General features: G+C 50.9%; 2 protein-coding genes across 4 annotated transcripts; both read left to right on the top strand.

Annotated features, from left to right (window-relative positions):
* The first annotated feature begins 795 nt into the window (after window positions 1-795).
* Trem2 (triggering receptor expressed on myeloid cells 2) lies at window positions 796-7,238 on the top strand. Of its 2 annotated transcripts, none has more exons than NM_001431970.1 (5): window positions 796-923; window positions 3,082-3,432; window positions 6,045-6,135; window positions 6,708-6,898; window positions 7,102-7,238. In NM_001431970.1, exons 1-5 carry the CDS (start codon window positions 884-886, stop codon window positions 7,116-7,118), a joined length of 690 nt encoding a protein of 229 aa, NP_001418899.1. In that variant the 5' UTR covers window positions 796-883; the 3' UTR covers window positions 7,119-7,238. The 2 variants fall into 2 exon arrangements, with proteins under 2 accessions (NP_001418899.1, NP_001100354.2); NM_001106884.2 differs by having other exon boundaries at window positions 6,974-7,238.
* Window positions 7,239-12,516: 5,278 nt separating this feature from the next.
* Treml1 (triggering receptor expressed on myeloid cells-like 1) lies at window positions 12,517-19,254 on the top strand. Of its 2 annotated transcripts, none has more exon segments than NM_001419518.1 (6): window positions 12,517-12,581; window positions 12,739-13,071; window positions 16,847-16,985; window positions 17,561-17,646; window positions 18,054-18,106; window positions 18,696-19,254. In NM_001419518.1, coding segments are annotated over 6 exon segments (948 nt in total). In that variant the 5' UTR covers window positions 12,517-12,541; the 3' UTR covers window positions 18,993-19,254.
* The last annotated feature ends 440 nt before the right edge of the window (window positions 19,255-19,694 follow it).

Here is a 19,694-nt window from a genome sequence, read left to right as displayed (position 1 = left end):
ATTATGATGGACTAAGCCTCTGAAACTGTAAGCCAGCCCCAGTTAAACGCTTTCTCTTATAATAGATGCCTTGCTCACGGTGTCTCTTCACAGCAATAGAACAGTGACCGAGACAGGGTGAATCTTGGAATCCTACTTTAGTTTGTGGCTGGGATCTTATGAGGGAGGAATAGATGCTGTTTACATTTCCCCACGGAAACACACCAGAGATTGACCATTTCCCCGTCCCCTGCTGATTGGGATACTAGACACACTTATCCCTTGCTGAGGGCTTCCGTGCATCTGGATCCTTGATTGTAGGGAACTACCTTTAGCCTCGGGATAAACTTGTTTATCACTAATAGTCCCACCTTATGGATGTATGGAACGAGGCACAGAAAGGTTACAGGCCTGAGTATACACACAGCAAATGGGAACTGTGGCTCTAGTCTGCATCCTTAGCTGCTGCCTTACACAATAGGGTTGTGTTCCGGTGACATGCCGGCCTGTCCTTCATTCTGGGGGAGGCTGGGACCAGTGGAGATGGCAGACACCCTGGCTACAGTGTCAGGATAATGGCCCCCAAGTGAGGCTCTGCAAGAAGATAGAACTCCCTAAAAGCCTGTCTGGTGCCAGCTATGCTGGGCCAGCCATGCCAGCATTGCCGGAAGACAGCTGACCTTTATGCAGAAGCCTCCTTTCCTTCCTCCCTCGTGCCCTTCTCCTCCTTGAATCACAGCGCCCACCCTAGTCCTGGCTGTTGGTTGCTCAATCCAGGAGCACAGTTCCTGTGGGCTGAGCCTGACTGGCTTGGTCATCTCTTTTCTGCACTTCAAGGGAAAAACAAGATCTGACACAAGGGACCCCTGCGTCTGTCCCCTCCGGCTGGCTGAGGAAGGGTGCCATGGAACCTCTCCACGTGTTTGTCCTGTTGCTGGTCACAGGTGGGACCTGCCTCCACAGTGCCTTCTTTTCCTCACCTTTCTTGGGCAGATGGCGGGGGGCGTGGGGGCGGGGTGGCATGGAGGGAACTGTAATGAAGGCTGGAGCCCTGGCACACTCCAGTGTCTGCTCTGACTGTGCTTTCCTCCTCACTGGCTCGTGTTCTTCAAGCCATCCTCCCCAGGATTGACACCCACCTATAGGAAGGGATTAGGGGCTGCTGGACTTGGTCTCTGAAGGAGTTGTGAGGTAGGGGACCCATCGAGGCACTTAAACACTCAAGAAGCTCTTACATCATAAGTGGAGAGGCAGAATGGAGAGAAGGGAGAAAGACAGACTAGGATTTGCATCTTCCTGGAGCCCCTCCCATATTCAACCTTGGAGCTCAGTGGGAGGTGGGGATGCTGAAGGCTTTAACAGCTATGAGGCCGGGCGCCTCCTGCTCCTGAGAGTCATGGACCAATCCAGGTAAGAGAAGAGGCTGCCCTGCGTCTGGTCCCAGTGCCTGCAGTCTTGTCCCTGCAGCATCTCAGCTGGAACTGGAAGGAGAGGAAGGGTACCTCAGCCTGCCTCTAGGTAGATGGAGGTCTCTAGTTCTGAAAGGCAGGCCACCAGCTCCCTGATGCCCCCTTTCATGTTCCCATCCCAGTAATAGCTGGAGAAAGGATGCAAGAGGGAGGATGTTTGGGTGAACCCTTGTCCCTCTGCCCTGGCCACAACTTGGAGGGTGCCCCAAGGCCATCTCCTCCAAAATAGCAGTCTCATGTCTCCCCTCAAAATAGCTCTGAGACAAGTTCTTCGTAAAAGAGGAACAGAGCCACAGAAACAGGGAAGCTGAGTTCAAAGTTAGGAAAGGCGAGGCATCCAGTATGGAAGACTGAGGGGTGGACAGCAAGGTAAGGGCAGGGAGGAGCCATCCCAACCCTCAGGGAACTAGCCTGAGCTCCAAGGATCTATTAACTTTGCTCTCCCAAGATGAAGAGGGTGAAATAGGCATCCTGGTCATGTGACCAGAGGGAAGATAGAGCCAGAGGGGGTTCAAGGACAAGATACATCTTAGTCACGTGATGCTTGACTTGCAAGCATGAGGATGCACAGAGCCCATGAGAAAAATCCAGTTAGTGTGGCATATGCCTGTCTCCCAGGAACAGAGACATGAGAAGCAGAGGTAGCTAGATCCCTAGACGCACACAGGCCAGCTTGGTCTAGGGTGTGAATTTTTGCACTGTGTTAACTATTGTTTTGTTACTGTGACAAAGTAACAAAACAACAAAAGCAACTCAGCAAAGGAAGGGTCCATTTTGGCTTGTAGCGTCTGGGATATAATCCTTCCCGGAGGGGAAGACATGGTGGCTAGAGGCAGCTGTACTGCATGCTCAGTCAGGAAGCTGAGAGATAAACGCAGCCTCTGGGTTCTCTTTGTCATTTTGATATAGCTGGGGACCTTGGTCCATGGAATGTTACTGCCCAAAGAACTGAGTCCAGATACTTTCTCTTCCCTATTTCTATAGGCTAATCTGACCTAGAAAAATCCCTTACAAGCAAGCTCACAAGTTTGCCCCTAGATGATTCTAGGGCCTGTCAGGGGGACAGTCATTAGCTACCATGCCCACAGGTGAGGTATCCTGTTTCAAACAAGAAGTAGAAGGTGCCCAAGGACCAGACCTTACCCTAATGGCCATGCACACACTGTGCTCCCTGCATGCCTTTGATCCCAACACTAGGGAAGCAGAGGCAGGCAGAAGTCTTTGAGTTCAAGGCTGGCCTAGTCTACAAAGTAGGTTCCAAGACAGGCCAGACTGGTCTAAAAAGTGAGCTCCAGGACAGCCTGGGCCATAGAGACGCTATCTTAGGGGGCAGGGAGGCTAGTTCTAAGGTGTGCCACCTCTCCCTAGAGACTCTGAGCTCTTTAAGGAGTTAAGAGCACTTGTTGCTCTTTTTTTTTTTTTCTTTTTGTTCTTTTTTTTTTTTTTTGGAGCTGGGGACCGAACCCAGGGCCTTGCGCTTCCTAGGCAAGCGCTCTACCACTGAGCTAAATCCCCAACCGACTCTGAGCTCTTTAAAGGTACGATCCTTGTCTATATAGTTTGCTGCTCCTGGTAGACGCTCAGTGAATATTGGTGGGTGGATGAAAATGGCAAGTAGCTGTCTCCTCTGCAGAGCTGTCCCAAGCCCTCAACACCACAGTGCTGCAGGGTGTGGCTGGTCAGTCCCTGAGGGTGTCATGTACTTATGACGCCTTGAGGCACTGGGGACGACGAAAGGCCTGGTGTCGCCAGCTGGCTGAGGAGGGGCCATGCCAGCGCGTGGTGAGCACACACGGTGTGTGGCTGCTGGCCTTCCTGAGGAAGCAGAATGGGAGCACGGTCATCACAGATGACACCCTTGCTGGAACTGTCACCATCACTCTGAGGAACCTCCAAGCTGGTGATGCAGGCCTCTACCAGTGTCAGAGCCTCCGAGGCCGAGAGGCTGAGGTCCTCCAGAAGGTCGTGGTGGAGGTGCTGGAGGGTAAGTACACTGGCTGGTTGCACCTTTGGCTGCTCCTTGGGCCAGGTCTCATTGTTGTGTGACTTTTTCAGGGGGACATAAGCCTGCCCCAGATTAGCCATCAAGGACAGATCTAAGAAATGATTTGGTCCAGGTCTAGCTTAGTGAATTAGTGAGTGTACTGGGGCTACTTCTAGGTGCAGGGGCAAGGGTTTATTTACAGGGAATTCAAAAGCAACTGTGTCATCCAAAAATTCCATCCCAGCATGGATGATGAATCATAAAAACAGCAACTTTGGTGCTCCCTGCATCCCTGGGGCTCCTGCATCCCTGAGGCTCCCTGCTTCCCTAGTGCTACCTGAATCCCTGGTGCTCCCTGCATCCCTATTGGTCCCTGCATCCCTGGTGCTCCTGCATCCCTGGTGCTCCCTGCATCCCTATTGATCCCTGCATCCCTATTGGTCCCTGCATCCCTGGTGCTCCTGCATCCCTGGTGCTCCCTGCATCCCTATTGGTCCCTGCATCCCTGGGGCTCTCTGCTTCCCTAGTGCTCTCTGCATCCCTAGTGTTCCCTGCATCCCTAGTACTCCCTGCATCCCTGGGGCTCCCTGAATCCCTGGGGCTCCCTGCATCCCTAGTACTCCCTGCATCCCCGGGGCTCCCTGCATGCCTGGTGCTCCCTGCTTCCCTAGTGCTCCCTGCATCCCTGGTGCTCCCTGCATCCCTGGTGCTCCTGCATCCCTGGGGCTCCCTGCATCCCTGGGGCTCCCTGCATCCCTGGAGCTCCCTGCATGCCTGGTGCTCCCTGCATTCCTGGGGTTCCCTGCATCCCTGGGGCTCCCTGCTCCCTTCTGCTCCCTGCATGCCTAGTGCTCCCTGCATCCCTGGTGCTCCTGCATCCCTAGTGCTCCCTGCATCCCTGGGGCTCCCTGCATCCCTGGAGCTCCCTGCATCCCTGGAGCTCCCTGCATCCCTGGGGTTCCCTGCATCCCTAGGGCTCCCTACTCCCTAGTGCTCCCTGCATCCCTGGTGCTCCCTGCATCCTTGGTGCTCCCTGCATCCCTGGGGCTCCCTACATCCCTGGAGCTCCCTGCATCCCTGGAGCTCCCTGATCCCTGGGGCTCCCTGCGTCTCTGAGGCTCCCTGCATCTTTAGAGCTCCCTGGGAAACTTGTAGGTCCTGGTCAGAGTCTCTTCTCCCCAACAACTGTAATGGCAGATATAACCTTGGGGCTTGTGTATAAATCCTGTAGTGTTCCATGAGGTGGCTGAGCCTTGTATGTTTTCTTTACTCTTTGAGTGACATGGCCCTCACTCTTCCTTCCATGAGGACATATTTCAGTTCAGAGGAAATGGCTTTACAGCACTCAAGTTCAGACATATATGTGAAGGGCTATCTCCATCTCCTTGCTCAATCTAATTGGCATCCCATTAGTACGTGAGCACTGTGTGTGTGGTTCTTAAAGCATAGCAGATCCATCCACTTATTCAACAAGGCAACCCAGTGCAGAAAAACACCTCTTTATTGTACCGGGCAATGTGTTGTCTGTCCCTCTACCTGGGCAGTGTGTTGTCTGTCCGTCTACCTGGGCAGTGTGCCATCTGTCCCTCTATCAGCCTACATTGCCTCATCTCTCAAAGGAGATAATGGGGTTCAGCTCTAAGTACCCCAGAAAAAAATAAGTTTAAAGAGACATGGCGGCATATTTTGGATGCTCTGAACTGGGTTGCGATGGGGATAGGTGGGATGATGGCCTCTTAAAAGGGAGTCCTGCCTAATCTACAGGACTAGCAGAAGCCTATAGACAAGCTGCTTCTGGGATCCGGGTCTCTGCCCACACTCTGGCCTCTATAATGGAATCGAATATCTAGACTCTGAGGTGGCAAGACTGTAGCTCTTTAATAAACCCTACTTCCACCACCTTCCTAAAAAAGGGGTTCAAGAGATAGGACTTCTTGGGGTCTAGTTCAGTAGCATTGGGCCAGCCCTGTACCCCACAGTTCGCATAATAATTTGATATGGTTTGGTTTGCTTTCTTTGTTTTGAGGCACGCTGACCGGAATGCTCTGTCCTTTTGTCTCAGAACCTTGGTACTGGGGTCACAGGTCACCATGCCGGACTTGCAGATTTTCAGGCCTCCCAATAGTCATTTGCTCTTCATAGGGAAATGACAGAATGAGAGTTGACTCCAGTGGGGTGCCAGGTACTAGGCTGAGGTCAAACCTTGCCACTGTTAAGGAGGTGCTCCCAGCAGCCCCTCTTATTTATGAGATAGGGTCTTGTGTAGTCTGGTCTGGCCTCAAACTCACTCTTTAGCAAAGGGTAACTTTGCTATCTGGTCCTCCTGTCTTTTCCAAGTGCTGGGCTCACAGGAGGCCTGTGCCATTATTCCTAGCTCTTGTTGTGTTGGGGATCAAACCTAGGGCTTTGTGCATAGTAGGCGAGCCTTTGTCAACTGAGCTACACGTCCACCCCATCCCCTTATAGGCTAGGGAATTGACTAGGGGTTAAGGATTTACCTAAGACTGGAGCCTTGAGGACCTCATTACGTGTACAGGGACTCTTCCCTCCCCCAGCAGCAGTGGCTTAAATGGATGGATAGAGGGTTGTGATCCATGGTTTGTCTATCACAGACCCTCTAGATGACCAAGATGCTGGAGACCTCTGGGTCCCCGAGGAGTCAGAGAGTTTCGAAGGGGCCCAAGTGGAGCACAGCACCTCCAGGTACAGTAGTGGTTGGTCCCTTCTCAGACTCCCGGCAGCAACTTCGGATGGAGGTCTCAGGGCAAACAGATCAGGCAAAAGCCCAGATATCATCTTGTCTAAGTATCCCTTCCGTCCACTAGTGTATTGATGTTTTGGGGCTAGAAATTGAGAAATTAGAACCTTTCGTAGCAACTCACAAAAGTACATTCAGAGACTCCCACAGCCCCCTAAAATTCAGCAATAAATCTCAGTACTATAGCTTAAAACTGAAGTCCTGCTTCTTTGGGAGAATCAGAATATTCTGGATGGCCCATTCCAATGCACTAATAAAGAAGTGTTGGACAACCCCTGAGCATGTGTGCAGCCGTGTGCCTGTGCACTGACCGCATCACCACAGCATCCTACAGGGAAGAGCTCATCTGGGAAATGGAATTTCACGCACTTAGTAGATCCTAAAATTGACAGCAGAGCCCCTGGACCACATAAAGTCCCTCCCCAGGTCCCTAGGAACCCCTGGCTCCTCTCTAGTCCTTCTCCACAGTCAGGTTTCATCCTGTGGGTCACCTCTAACCTACCATCTTCCTCCCAAGGAGCCAATCAGGAAAGACCTTCTCCCCACCCACTTCCATTCTTCTCCTCCTGGCCTGTGTCCTCCTGAGCAAGCTTCTTACAGCCAGCATCCTCTGGGCTGTGGCCAGGGGCAGGCAGAAGCTGGAGACACCTGTGGCCAGTGGGCTAGACTGTAGCCAAGATGCTGGGCACCAACTTCAGATCCTCACTGGTGAGTGGGGCACGCCAGGGGGACATTGGGCATGGACAAGGGAGGGGTGGGAGCCTTGAACAGTATCTGTTGCAGGACCCAGAGGTATGTGAGAGAAGTCTGAGTAGGAGGAGAATTACAGCTTAAGTCCAGCCAGGAGCCAATCCAATTGGCATACTCTCCCCTCCACCACCAAGACTTCTGTTCTGCTACTTTTTCTTCAGAGGCCACGTCTGCCTAAAGCCCACCTATCCCGGGAGCAGGAATACTGGTGTGCTGCATCTGCGTTGAGTGGGGAAGACAGCTGGATGGTTGCTGGTAAACGTCTGTACTTTGGACATTAAACACTCTCACACACCAACCCAGGACTGTCTGCTCTTTCTAGATGGTTCGTGTGGGTCCACATTCTGCCCTGCGACTGGGGCGTTGGGTGCAGCTGCTGGGGAGGCAAAATGCTGGGAAGTTTGATTGCATCTCCCTGTCCTACTGCCGCTGGTGTTGGGCTTTAGGGAAGTGCCGAGACTCCACTCCAGGGGTGGGAGAATGCGGTCTAAGATGTGGCAGGCCAAAGTTGGGGTTTCCTGACTCCCGGAAATCCAGTCGAGTCAGGATGAAGGATCGGAGGCTCTGCAAGAGGCTGGAACCATTGGGGGCCCACGTGCTGAAGACGACGACCATGGCAGCGGACCTGGGACTGGGAGGATGAGGAATTCAGCTTAGATCATTGGTGAAAGTCCATAGCTTAGCAGCGGTTGTCTGGGAGCACAGAGAGGCCTTCTGTGGGAGACTGAGGCAGTGGCTTCTGTAGTTGCATGCTTTCTCCATGCTTCTCCACAGTGGTTCCCAATGAAAGAGACAGCCCATGCTGATCCATGATGTTCATTGACTGTTGTGGAAAATGGCTGCGTACCTACTTCTCAAGGTGGACCAGAGATTAAATACCTTTTGCAGGAAGGGAAGGGAGGCTTATTAGCTAAATACTCAGGGCCTCTAGGTACCCTGTGAGCAAGGAGAGCTCCATTTAGGCCTATGTGACTGATGTGGGGAGTGTGAACATGAGTTCCGGGCCAGAAATCTGGTAGGGAGTAGGAAGACGCCTACTGTCTCAGCTGGGTGCCTGAGTGCCTGGGTCTCACATATGCTCTACCTTACTAAGCTTTCTGGTACAGTCCATTGTCCCCCAATTCTGTGCCTCATAAAGGTCTTCTTTCTCAGTGCTGGGACTAAACTCATGGTTTTGTGCATGCTAGGCACAAGCTTACCACTAAGATAATTCCCAGGGTAAGATTGCACGTCTGGATGAGGAAAGGGGGGAAAGGTAATAAGCTACCTTAGTTTCATTTCTGTCACTTTAATAAAATATCCTGTAATAAAACAGCGACAAAGAAACAACTTAGGTGAGAAAAGGCTTATTTTTTTGGGGGGGGGTTCTTTTTTTTTGGAGCTGGGGACCGAACCCAGGGCCTTGCGCTTCCTAGGTAAGCGCTCTACCACTGAGCTAAATCCCCAGCCCCGAAAAGGCTTATTTTAACCCATAATTCTAGATTACAGCTGCATCCATACGTAATTCTCTCTACTACTTCCCACCACGTGGATCCCAAGCGTCAGACTCGAGTTGTTGGGCTTGGCAGAAAGCAGCTTGATCTGCTGAGTCATCTTGGATTTTTGCAAAGAAAGAAGATGTAACATTTATGGAAGTCCCTGGCCAGGGGTCCAGTACTTTGTAGGTCCTCAACAAACACTGTCTCTCTCACTGTAAAACCCAGCACTTCGGGATTGGGGATTTAGCTCAGTGGTAGAGTGCTTGCCTAGCAAGTGCAAGGCCCTGGGTTCGGTCCCCAGCTCCGAAGGGAAAAAAAAAAAAAAAAAGAAAAGGAAAACCCAGCACTTCATGCTTCCTCAGAGGCAAGGGTCCCTCTTGGTCCTCTGGTCCAGCACTCCACCATATTCATCTGCAGATCTCAGTTTAATGCATGGTACCGTCCCAGGTGCACACGACACCCATGTGGATTATGTGCACTGTTAAGATAGGAGAAAGTCCTGCTCTGTCATTAACACACAGGAGCAGTGGGTCACCCCATCACCCCTTCTTCTGGGCTCAGTTTAATTTCTAGTGGGCTCCCAGGAACTTCCAGTTCTCAACAGACTGTGCCTGGAAGAAAGGAAAGGAAGAGGAGAGAGAGAAGGAGAGAGGGAGAGAGGGAGGCAGGGAGGGAGGGAAGACATGGGACTCAGTTGCTAAGGTCAGAACCTGGTTCCTCAATTAAGCCAATTAGAGAGTCGAATACTGGGGAAAGCAGAGAAAGAAAATGTACCCAATTTGGTCACAGTGGGAATAAGAACAAAAAGGTCCCATGGTCTCCCAAAACCATCTTCAGGATCTTTTTCTCCTCTACTTTTTCACATGTGTCTGCATGCTTTTGCATATATGAGTACATGAGTATGTGGGTGCCCGTTGAAACATGTGGAGGCCCAAGTAATCATCCTTGCTGGGCATGGGGGTATATACCTTTAATGCCTACAGCAGAGAGGCAGAGGTAGGAGGTTCAAGGTTCTCTGAGTTCAAGGCCAGCTCGGTCTACATTGAGGTTCCAAGAGAGAAAGAAAGAAAGAAAGAAAGAAAGAAAGAAAGAAAGAAAGAAAGAAAGAAAGAAAGAAAGAAAGGAAGGAAGGAAGAGAGAGAGAGACAGAGAGAAAGAAAGAAAGGAAGGGAGGGAGGGGAGGGGAAGAGAGGGGATGGGGAGGGAGAGGGAGAGGAAGAAAGAAAGAAAGGGAGGGAGGGGAGGGGAAGAGAGGGGATGGGGAGGGAGAGGGAGAGGAAGAAAGAAAGAAAGTGGGAGGGGAAAGAGGAGGGGGAGGGAAAGGAAGGAAGGAAGAAAGAAAAAAACAAGAGAATCATCCTTGATGGATTTCCCACTTCATTACACTTTATTATTATAGTCAAGGTCTCTAGCCAATCCCACTATGGCTAGTTTCTAGCCAACACACGCTGGGATCTCCTGTGTCTGTCTTTTGGGGATGGACCTTCAGGTCCACGCCCATGGCAGTTGAACCTATAGGTTCTTGAGGATCCAAACTGCTGTCTTCATGTTTACACAGCAAGTGCTTTATCTGCTGAGCCATCACCCCAGCGCCCACCCTTGGGGTCTTAATATGAGGATTGGGGTTGAATTGAGGCCAAGAGGTGTGAAGGAGGCAGTCTCTGTCAGGATCCTGCTCACCATCACTGTCCAGGCTTCAGGCTCTTGCTTGGTGATTCTTATACCTGCGGGAGGTCTCTCCCTGGGAAACAAATTCCCCCTGAGAGATGACACCAGGGCTTCCATCATTTGCTTCAATTGTCTCGTAGTTGAAAGCAGGGGCATGAGGGTCTCTTTAGAGTCTCTTCATTCTTACCACAACAGTTAGTTATAGGCAGGGGAGGGAGGGAGGGAGGGAGGGAGAAAGGGAAGGAGGGAATGAGAGAGGGAGGGAGGGAGTGAGAGAGGGAGGGAGGGAAAAAGGGAGAGAGGGAGGGAGGGAGGAAGGGAGGAAGGGAAGGAGGGAATGAGAGAGGGAGGGAGGGAGTGAGAGAGGGAGGGAGGGAGAAAGGGAGAGAGGGAGAAAGGGAGAGAGGGAAGAATAGAGGGAGGAAGGGAGGGCGGGAGGGAGGGGGGGGAGAGATCTTGCTGCTGTTCTCTGAAGCTCATCTTCCACACCAGGGCAATGTGTAGCTCTAGTTCTGACAGACTGTTTTGTCACATGTTCTGTCTGGTTCCCCAGAGCCCAAGCCCCCGCCCCAGGGCACTTTGGAAGTCAGATGCTTCCTCTGTAGGCAGTGAATCTGAATCTCAAGAACCCCAAAATAGACTTGCAGTTCAAGAAACAAGTGCGCTCTAGGGTTTTGAAATGGCCCTCACAGGCCCCTGTGCTTGAACACATAGGTGGTGCTGGTGGGGAAGAGGGTATGGAAATTGTGGGGGTCACAGCAGGGAGGCCCCGCTTCTAATCAGCCTTTGCTTCCTGTCTGCCTCCATGGTGGGGCCAGATACCCCATGCTCCTGTGTCCATGCCTTTGCTGTCATAACAGGACAGCATCCCCTAAGATGATGAACCCCAATAAACCTTTCCTTCCTCGGGGTGATTTTGTCAGTAATACAATGGCTCATTGACACTTTTTCCCCTTTAGGGAGCAGCAGAGACAGAGAAAGAACCAGACAGACCATTATTCTGCAGTATAAACGTTCTTAGGGAGGAAAGTGAAAAATGGGAGTCTCTCTGGGTGTTTCCCAGTCTAGCTCCTGAGGGATGTCCTATGCTCGGCCATACTGAAGCATAAGGGCTTTGCACATATTGTCAGGGCCATGTAGGGAGGTGGAAATATTCATGGACAACACAGGGTTTGTGGCACCAAAGTAGTCTGCGTGTAGAAAAATAATAACAACTGAAAAACAAGAAAGAGAACGTCTAAAATTAAAACTGTCAAGAAAAATTGGGTAAGAGAGACAGCACAACGGTTAAGAGCATTTGCTGCTCTGGCAGAGGACCCAGGCTCAGGTCCCGGAACCCACATGGTAGTTTACAACCATCTGCAACTCCAGTTGCAGGGAATAAGGCACCTTCTCCTGATCTCATAAAGGCAACACAAATACACACATAAAATAATAGTAAATAAGTCTCTTTTAAAAATGAGAGAATGAAAAAGAAGGATGTATCCCATTGGGAGAGGACTCGCTCATGTGCACACAGCCCTGGGTTCAATCCCAGCAGCACAGAAACCCAGGTGGAGATGCAAGTCTGAAATTCCTGCACTCGGGATGTAGACTCATCAGACCAGAAGCTCAGGATCACCCTTGGCTACATAACAACTTTGAGGCTAGCCTGGGCTACATGAGACCCTATCTCCAAAAGGAAAATGAAGCTAATAGAAGGCATGCAGATTCTAGGGGCTTGGATGTGATGGATTAGGAGATGAACAATGTGAAAGGAAAGGTATGAAGACAGAAAGAATGTGCAAGAAAGGAAGGATTCGTGCCAAGTACTGGGTGGGTGACAGAACAGGGAGAGGAGAGAGTATGATATGTGTGTGTTCTCTGAAGAAAATTAGACTTCCTGGAATTGAGGATGCTGGGTTTGAAAAGGATCTAGAGAGTCTAGGTAGGACACAGGCAAAGACAAGTCCAGTGGGTTTCTAAGGAAGAGGTTGTGAGGGAGTGTGGAGGTCCCCTGGAATGGTGTGTATGTGAGTAGAGCCAGGCTAGGAGAAACACCCACAAAGACCTGAGAATCAGATGGCCTCGGGCCACATGGACAGCTCTTAACTTCCTCCTTCACAGCTCTTTCTTCAGATCTGTGTGTAGGAGACTGAATATTATCTCTCCTTATTCTCCTGCCCTCCGGTTGCTGAGTCTTCTCTCTGTTCCCTTTGGTGGGGAGTCAGACCCCCTGTTTCCAACCTCTCCCCACTTGCCTACCGAGTCTCTCAGGGCCTTCTGAACCTTGAGCTAAGAAGTCCTTGGAAAAACTCCCTGCCCCCAACCTTGGAGATTCCTCCAGTGTAACTTTTAGTCTCTATGGATAGCTGGAGAGCCCACGTGACTGTATGAGACAGATGTTTCCTGCCCACAGGGGCTAGGCATTTTACAGAGGAGTCTACCCTCAGAACCTGCTACTGACTGCCTAGCCATGGGTTGCTACCTGCTGCTGCTGCTCCTGGGATTAGCAGGTAAGGTGCAGATGTAACCACGCCTCCCTCACCAGCCTAAGTATCACAGATGCCATAGCTACTCCCACTGGATCCCCAAGTCCCTATGTCAGAGAGTGGGCTAGGAACCATGCTTGCTTCTATCCAACCCTCACTCCCACATCTCTTCCTTCCGCAGGCCAAGGCTCAGCTGATAGTCATCCTGAGGTTCTACAGGCAGCAGTGGGGTCATCCATTCTAGTGCAGTGCCACTACCGGCTCCAGGATGTGAGGGCTCGCAAGGTGTGGTGCCGGTTCGTGCAGGAAGGCTGCCGCCCACTAGTGACCTCAGCGGTGGACCGAAGAGCTCCAGAAAGCGGGCGCATATTCCTCACTGACATGGGTGGGGGACTCCTGCAGGTGGAAATGGTGAGCCTGCAGGAGGAGGACACAGGGAAGTATGGTTGTGTGGTGGAGGGAGCTGCCGGACCCCAGACCCCGCATAACATCTCGCTGCTGGTGCTTCCACCAGGTGAGCTGCCCTGAGCCGCCCCAGCTCCCCACCCCCGCCCCCGCTGTAGTCAGAGGATGATCTGTGATGGGGACTCTTTGGGTGGGGCCTTGGGATATGGGGCCAACTAGGAAGGCACTGGGGTGAGATGTCGTTTTGACAGCTCGACTGGACTGAGTGCCAACGGAACTGTTTGGGAAGCTGGAGATAAGAAGTTAAGCAGCCACCTCTTCCTCTCTCCCTCACAGTAGCTTTCTGTCACAGCATCTCCAAGGCGTTGCGTCTTCCTCCAACTCTCCCAAGCTGATACTATCTTTGTTTCACTTTATGGGAACTTCAAGCATGTGAACAGCAATTAATTTTTTTTTGCCTTCCACTGTGTGCGTGTGTGTGTGTGTGTAAGTGTGTGTGTGTGTGTGTGTGTGTGTGTGTGGTGTGTGTGTATATGTGGTGTGTGTGTGTATGTGGTGTGTGTGTATGTGGTGTGTGTGTATATGTGGTGTGTGTGTGTATGTGGTGTGTGTGTATATGTGGTGTGTGTGTGTATGTGGTGTGTGTGTGTATGTGGTGTGTGTGTGTGCATGTGGTGTGTGTGTATGTGGTGTGTGTGTATATGTGGTGTGTGTGTATATGTGGTGTGTGTGTATATGTGGTGTGTGTGTGTGCATGTGGTGTGTGTGTGTATGTGGTGTGTGTGTATATGTGGTGTGTGTGTATATGTGGTGTGTGTGTGTGTATGTGGTGTGTGTGTATATGTGGTGTATGTGTGTGCATGTGGTGTGTGTGTGTGTGCATGTGGTGTGTGTGTGTGTATGTGGTGTGTGTATATGTGGTGTGTGTGTATATGTGGTGTGTGTGTGCATGTGGTGTGTGTGTGTATGTGGTGTGTGTGTATATGTGGTGTGTGTGTATATGTGGTGTGTGTATGTGGTGTGTGTGTGTGTGTGTGTGTGTGTGTGTGCAGCAACAAAGGATGTCCTGTTCTATCACACTCTACCTAATCACCTTGAGACAGTGTCTCTCACTAAACCCGAGGCTCCCCGTTTTGGATAGACTGACTGGTCATGTGGGGATTTGCCTATCTCTAGCCTCCAGCACTGGGATTTCAGATCCACCATTTTTATGTGGGTATGGGGGATTTGAACTCAGGACCTCACCCTTGCCCACTGAGCCATTTCCCCAGTCCCGCCTTTCTTTGTTGATTTAGTTTATCTTAACGGAGTTTAGTAAGGGCTTGACCTACAAGTGGGATCCACCAGTTCCTGCTTTGGACTTCAATTCATGCAGGACTTTTTTTTTTTTTAGAAATCTCCCTGTAGCCCAGACTAGTTTAGAACCCATTTATGTAGTCTAGGCTGGCCTTGAACTTATGATCTTCCTGATTTCATGAATTCATCTTCCTGAATGTGAGAATTATAGGTGCGCAATGTTGTGCCTGATTCCATTCAGTTTTTAAAATTGGGGGGATATTTTTAAAAAAATTAAATAAAAAATTAAGAATATTGAAACCTAATATTTATACATTAATATTAAATACATTAATATTTAAACTCACTAAGCAACCTAAATATAGAAAACATATTGCTTTTGCAATATTCTTACAGCTCACATCTTTCTAGGTACTTATTAAAATAAATATGCAATTTAAAAATAGAGGTCTATTTTTAGGGGTCTGAAGAAATGGGACAGTAGTTTAAAGCACTGACTGGCTGCTTTTCCACAGGGCCTAGATTCAATGTCCAGCACCCACATGGCAGCTCAGTCTTTTGAAGCCCCAATTCCAGGGGATCTGGTATCCTCTTCTGGCCTCCTTGGGCATCAGGCACACACACTGTGTACACATATATGCAGGCAAAACATGCAGACACATAAAACAATACACAATGAATTTTTAAAAATCGAGTGGCACTAAAGCGACTGCTCTGGAGGGAGAAGGCTGGAGGTGGCTGGTGCTTTTTTAGATAATGGCACCTTTCACCTTTTGTGAGCTGTAACTTATGTCTAATCCCCTGATGGTAAAGTCACTCTCATTCCTTTGGTTTTTCTGGATAAGAGGGATGGGTCGGATTGTTGGTTCACAAAGATTATTTAAAATTTCACCTCCTCTCCTCCCTCCCTCATTCCCTCCATCCCTCCGTGTGTGTGTGTGTGTGTGTGTGTGTGTGTGTGTGTGTGTGCGCGCGTGTGTGCGCGTGCATGTGTGCAAAAGTAAGAAGACAACTGGCAAGGGGTGATTCTCTCCTTCCCCTTTCGGGCTCTGGAGTTCAAACTCAGGCTGCGAGGCCTGTCTTGTCGGCGAGCCCCTTTACCTGCTGAATCGTCTTGCTGGCCCGTGGTGGTCACTTCGCACAGCAAGCAGATGCGAGCTAATGTGAGTCCTTCTCAGATCCCGCATCCTTGGCAGGCTGAGGTTTTGCCTTGCTTTACTTTTTGCTCTTTTTTTGTGCATCTGTGGTCTACAGGCATGTTCTTGTATTTGTGTGCATGTGTGCATGGGTGCATGTGTGCACGTGGAGGATAAAGGTTGATGTTGGGTGTCTTGCTCTCCACTTTATTTTTGGACTCAGTGTCTCTCATGGAACCTGGAGCTCTGCCAGGCTGGCTGGTCAGGATGTTACAGAGACTCTCCTGTCTCCATCGATACGCTGTCCCAGTGCCGGAGTTACAGACATGCGTTGCGTGTTATGTCTGGCTTGTATACAGTGCTAATGATCCAAATTCAGCTCCTCACGCTTCAGCGACGGGCTCTTTATCCACTGAGCCGTCTCCCCAGCCCCCTCTTCACTTTTAAAGACATGGTCTATGTAACCCTGGCTAACCTGAAACTCAAAACACAGACCACAATGGCCTCAAACTGGAAAAGATCCTCTGCCTCCCAAATGCTGGGATTATAGGTAGGCTGTACTATGCCAAGCGCAATTCCTAAAAAAAAAAAAAAAAAAAAGGTTGCAATAATACCAGTCTGTCTGGGAGGGGAAGGGGAGGAGGGAATGCCCAGGCAGGTGGGTAGAGAGAGCATGGGAGGTGGCATGGCATCAGGCAAGAAGGCCTGGCCCTGGAGCAGTAGCTGAGTTCACATCCTGATCCACAAGCACAAGGCAGAGGGGCGGGAGAGGGAGGGGGAGGGGGAGAATAGCATGGACTTTTGAAGCCTTAAAACCTATTCCCAGCAACACACCACTGAGTCCTGCAGCCAAAGTTAAGACGTTGTAGGACTGGAAGAAGAGTTTTCACATTGGAATCCAGCTGCTAGCTGGGTTCTCAGAAAGGTCACCGGGTCGTGCCTCCCACTAGTGCTGAGCCAGAATCCTTGTAAGTCCTGAGGGCAGCTCAGGATAGAATCCTATCAGCTCGAAGATGAGGTCACCCGGGCTGCAGGTACAGGGGAGGAGGCCCTTGCCAAGAGCAAGGTTGACATTGAGGTTGACAACAAGAGAATCTGTTCTAGGATGATAAGGAGATACAAGATCATACAGTGACGGTTGGACGTTGTGTGATGGGGCTGGAGAGACACCAGTGTGTGGGACGGAGTGGGCAGAGATGCAGGGGGCCATGGGTGGGAGCTGGTGGCAGAGGGGACATGGCTGTGCTTACAACCCGACAGAAGTACCAAGAGAGGAGGTGATTTCCTAACCCACTGAACGGTGTGTTCCCAATCTGCCTTCCTCCGGGTGGTGGTGGGGGGTGTATCTCTCTTTCCTTAACTTCATTTCCCAGGTTCTTCAGATCGTAACAGGCTATGGAAAAGCTGCTCTACAAGGGCTCTGTGCTCACTAAATGTTTCTTTCTGGCTCAGTTCCTGGCCCAGGAGACGGGGAGGAAGCAGAGGAAGAGGAAGAAACCTATAGAACCAGAGCCGGAAGTCAGCTCGAGGACCCCTCCTTGGACCCTTCCGCGAGTGCTGGTCCTCACGAGTTCAGGCGGCGTGAGAACAGGTACCTGAAGCAGTGGTGTGGGACGCCAGGGGAACTGGGCACTAAGCATACAACTGGTTTTGACCTGTGGCGTGAATCAGATGGAGGGCTGGAGAGATGGCTCAGCCGTTAGGAACACTTGCTGCTTTTGCCATGGACGAGTTCATCCTCAGCAGTTCGAAGAAGCCTGTGGCTCCAGCCGCCGCTGCCTCCCGCCTCCCCCCAGGACTCGGGGCTCTCTTCAGGCCTCTGCAGTCACTTGCATGCATATGCATTTACACGCCCGCAGACATGCACAAGTAAAATCGGCTCAATACAAACCACTGCTAGCTCATGCCACTGCTGGTGACCTTCCTATCAGCAGACAGACTGGCATCTATCCATTTCAGTAACTCTGGTAGATCTCCAACAAAGACACTATAAAAATGTGTCTCTCCTCTACCCGCATCTGGGACCACCCTCCTTCTTCCATTCCATTTCCTCTCGATTATGGGTCCCAAAGAAAGTGGCAGTTTCTCCCACGACTCCGGGGCTCTTTGTTGGCAGCTTAGGTCAGGTCCCAGGGCTAAACCAGCCTATCCCTTTGTGTCTCTCAGTATCCCCCTGATCTGGGGTGCGGCGCTCCTGCTGGGCCTGTTGGTGGTGGCTGTGGTGCTGTTTGCTGTGATGGCCAGAAAGAAAGGTAGGTAGCCACCTACCTACCCCAGCGGCTCAGTTTTGAAGACGAGGCCAGGAGTCCAGGCATGTTTCCCACCTGAAAAATCTTGCTGGAATCCCAGCGTCTGATGGAGGAGCGGGAAAGGGGGCTTCACTAGGCCAGGCCCGAGGGAGCTGGTGAAGAGTGAGGAGCAGGATTGGAGAGAGAGAGAGAGAGGATGGAAGGGAAGAGCTCCAGGGGGTCGGATTATCGTTGAGGCCGCTGGAAGGTGGGCGAGGAAGGAGGGCAGGCTTATGGGGTGCAGAGGGGGAGGGGCAGAGGGCTAGAGGCTGAAGCGGGGAAAGTGGCTATGAACTTGCAAAGTTTTTGAGAGGCTTTGAGAGGCTTGGAACTACTCTGCAAGGGACTAGACTATTGTCCTCTGTTGCCAGGGAACAGGCTTGGTGTCTGTGGCCCATCCCAGAACACCGGAAATTCAGGCATGGTAAGAGACCTCTGCAGATTCCCTCAATCATCACACTACTGATAGGTGGGGAAAAGACCCTCACCTTCCTGGGAAGTACCTTGGGGTGCTTTCTGGGGAGTGCCTTGGGGTTAAGGATGTCTTGAAAGCATCCCATTCTATTTAGAGAGAGAGAGAGAAAGAGAGAGAGAGAGAGAGAGAGAGAGAGAGAGAATCTCTTTATACTCAGATGGCCTACAACTTCCTATATAGACCAGGCTGGCCTCAAATTCATGGAGAGCCACTTGCTTCTGTCCCCTGAGTGCTGCGATTAAAGGCATTCACTACCACTCCCAGGTTTTGTTGTTTTGTGTTCAGGGTCCCACTAAGTACCGTTGGTCAGCCTGAAACTCGCTATGTTGACCAGGCTGAACTTGAACTCTTGATACGGGGATTAAATGTGTGTGCATTTGGGTATGTGTGCACCGCCACCATCCCTGGCCAAAGCAATGCCCTCTTGTCCCATTGGTCTATTGGGATTATTACAGTGGGTCCATTATGGTCTCAGACCTCCCATTAAAGGGCAGGCAGGCAGAGTGACTCGGTGTGACTTGCCCGCCTTTTATTCCAGGACCCTTCCTCAGCAGCCCACCATAGAAGTGACTCTGGACTCCCCTCAGACATACCACATATGAGGCTCGACTCACCACCTTCCTTTGACTCCATCTACACGGACCCTTCTCTTGATCCACCATCAAGGAAACCCCCAGCCCCACCCCCAGAGCCTCCTCTGCCTCCTAAGGTTCTGACCTCCTCCAAGCCTGTGACATATGCCACAGTTGTCTTCCCGGGAAGGGGCAAAGGTGAAAAAGCCTCCGGTGAGCCGGCTCAGGATCTACCAAACAGACAAACTCCACCCAGTAAATGATACTCCTTAGTTTATACTCTTGGGATCACCCCTGGAGAATTCTCGGCAGCCTGTCCAACTAGCTCTGCCTTTTATGCCCAGAGTATGTCAGCAACCGGTGACTCGGGGGCTCTGATCTAGTATCTTGGTTTGGTGGACATAGGAAGTGGTGCTCAGTTATGATTGAGGTGTTTGGGGGAAGAATTCTTTCCTGCTGCTTCCTGGTGCTGGATCTGCTGTCATTACATCTTGGGCTAAATAAACCCAGAGGATGTGGAAGCTCTTCCTGTGTGTGCGTGCACGTGTGTGTATGAGTGTGTGTGTGCATGTGTGTGCGTATAAATGCACACATTCGTGTGTGCATGTGTGTGTGAGTGCATATGAGTGTGCATGTGTGTTCATGTATGTAAGTGTGCATGTGTGTATACGTGTGCATGTATGAGTGTGCATGCTTGTATAAGTGTGTGTATGAGTGTGTGTAGGGGGGGAGTGTGTGTGTGTGTGTGTGTGCATGCGTGAAGGTGCATCCAGAGGTCAATGTCAGTCTCCTTTTTGAAACAAGGTCTTCCACTGATCAGTGCTAATTAAGCTGAGCTGGATGACCAGAGAAGCCCAAGGACCTTCCTTTCTCCATCTCTTCAGAACTTAGATTGCTGGCATCTGCTGTGGCACCCAGCTTTTTATCCGGATGTTTGGGAACTAAACTCAACTCCTCAGATTTAC

Source organism: Rattus norvegicus, chromosome 9 (genome assembly GCF_021556685.1).
Source record: "Rattus norvegicus strain SHRSP/BbbUtx chromosome 9, alternate assembly SHRSP_T2T, whole genome shotgun sequence".
Lineage (NCBI taxonomy): Eukaryota > Metazoa > Chordata > Mammalia > Rodentia > Muridae > Rattus > Rattus norvegicus.
This window is presented reverse-complemented; position numbering and strand designations above follow the sequence as displayed.

What these genes read in the sequence shown, in the direction of transcription:
- Trem2 (NM_001431970.1), top strand. Translation starts at nt 884, where the DNA reads ATGGAACCTCTCCACGTGTTTGTCCTGTTGCTGGTCACAG. An exon ending in TGTCCTGTTGCTGGTCACAG is followed by an intron (nt 924 to 3,081) that starts GTGGGACCTGCC and finishes TCTCCTCTGCAG; the next exon opens with AGCTGTCCCAAGCCCTCAAC. An exon ending in CGTGGTGGAGGTGCTGGAGG is followed by an intron (nt 3,433 to 6,044) that starts GTAAGTACACTG and finishes TGTCTATCACAG; the next exon opens with ACCCTCTAGATGACCAAGAT.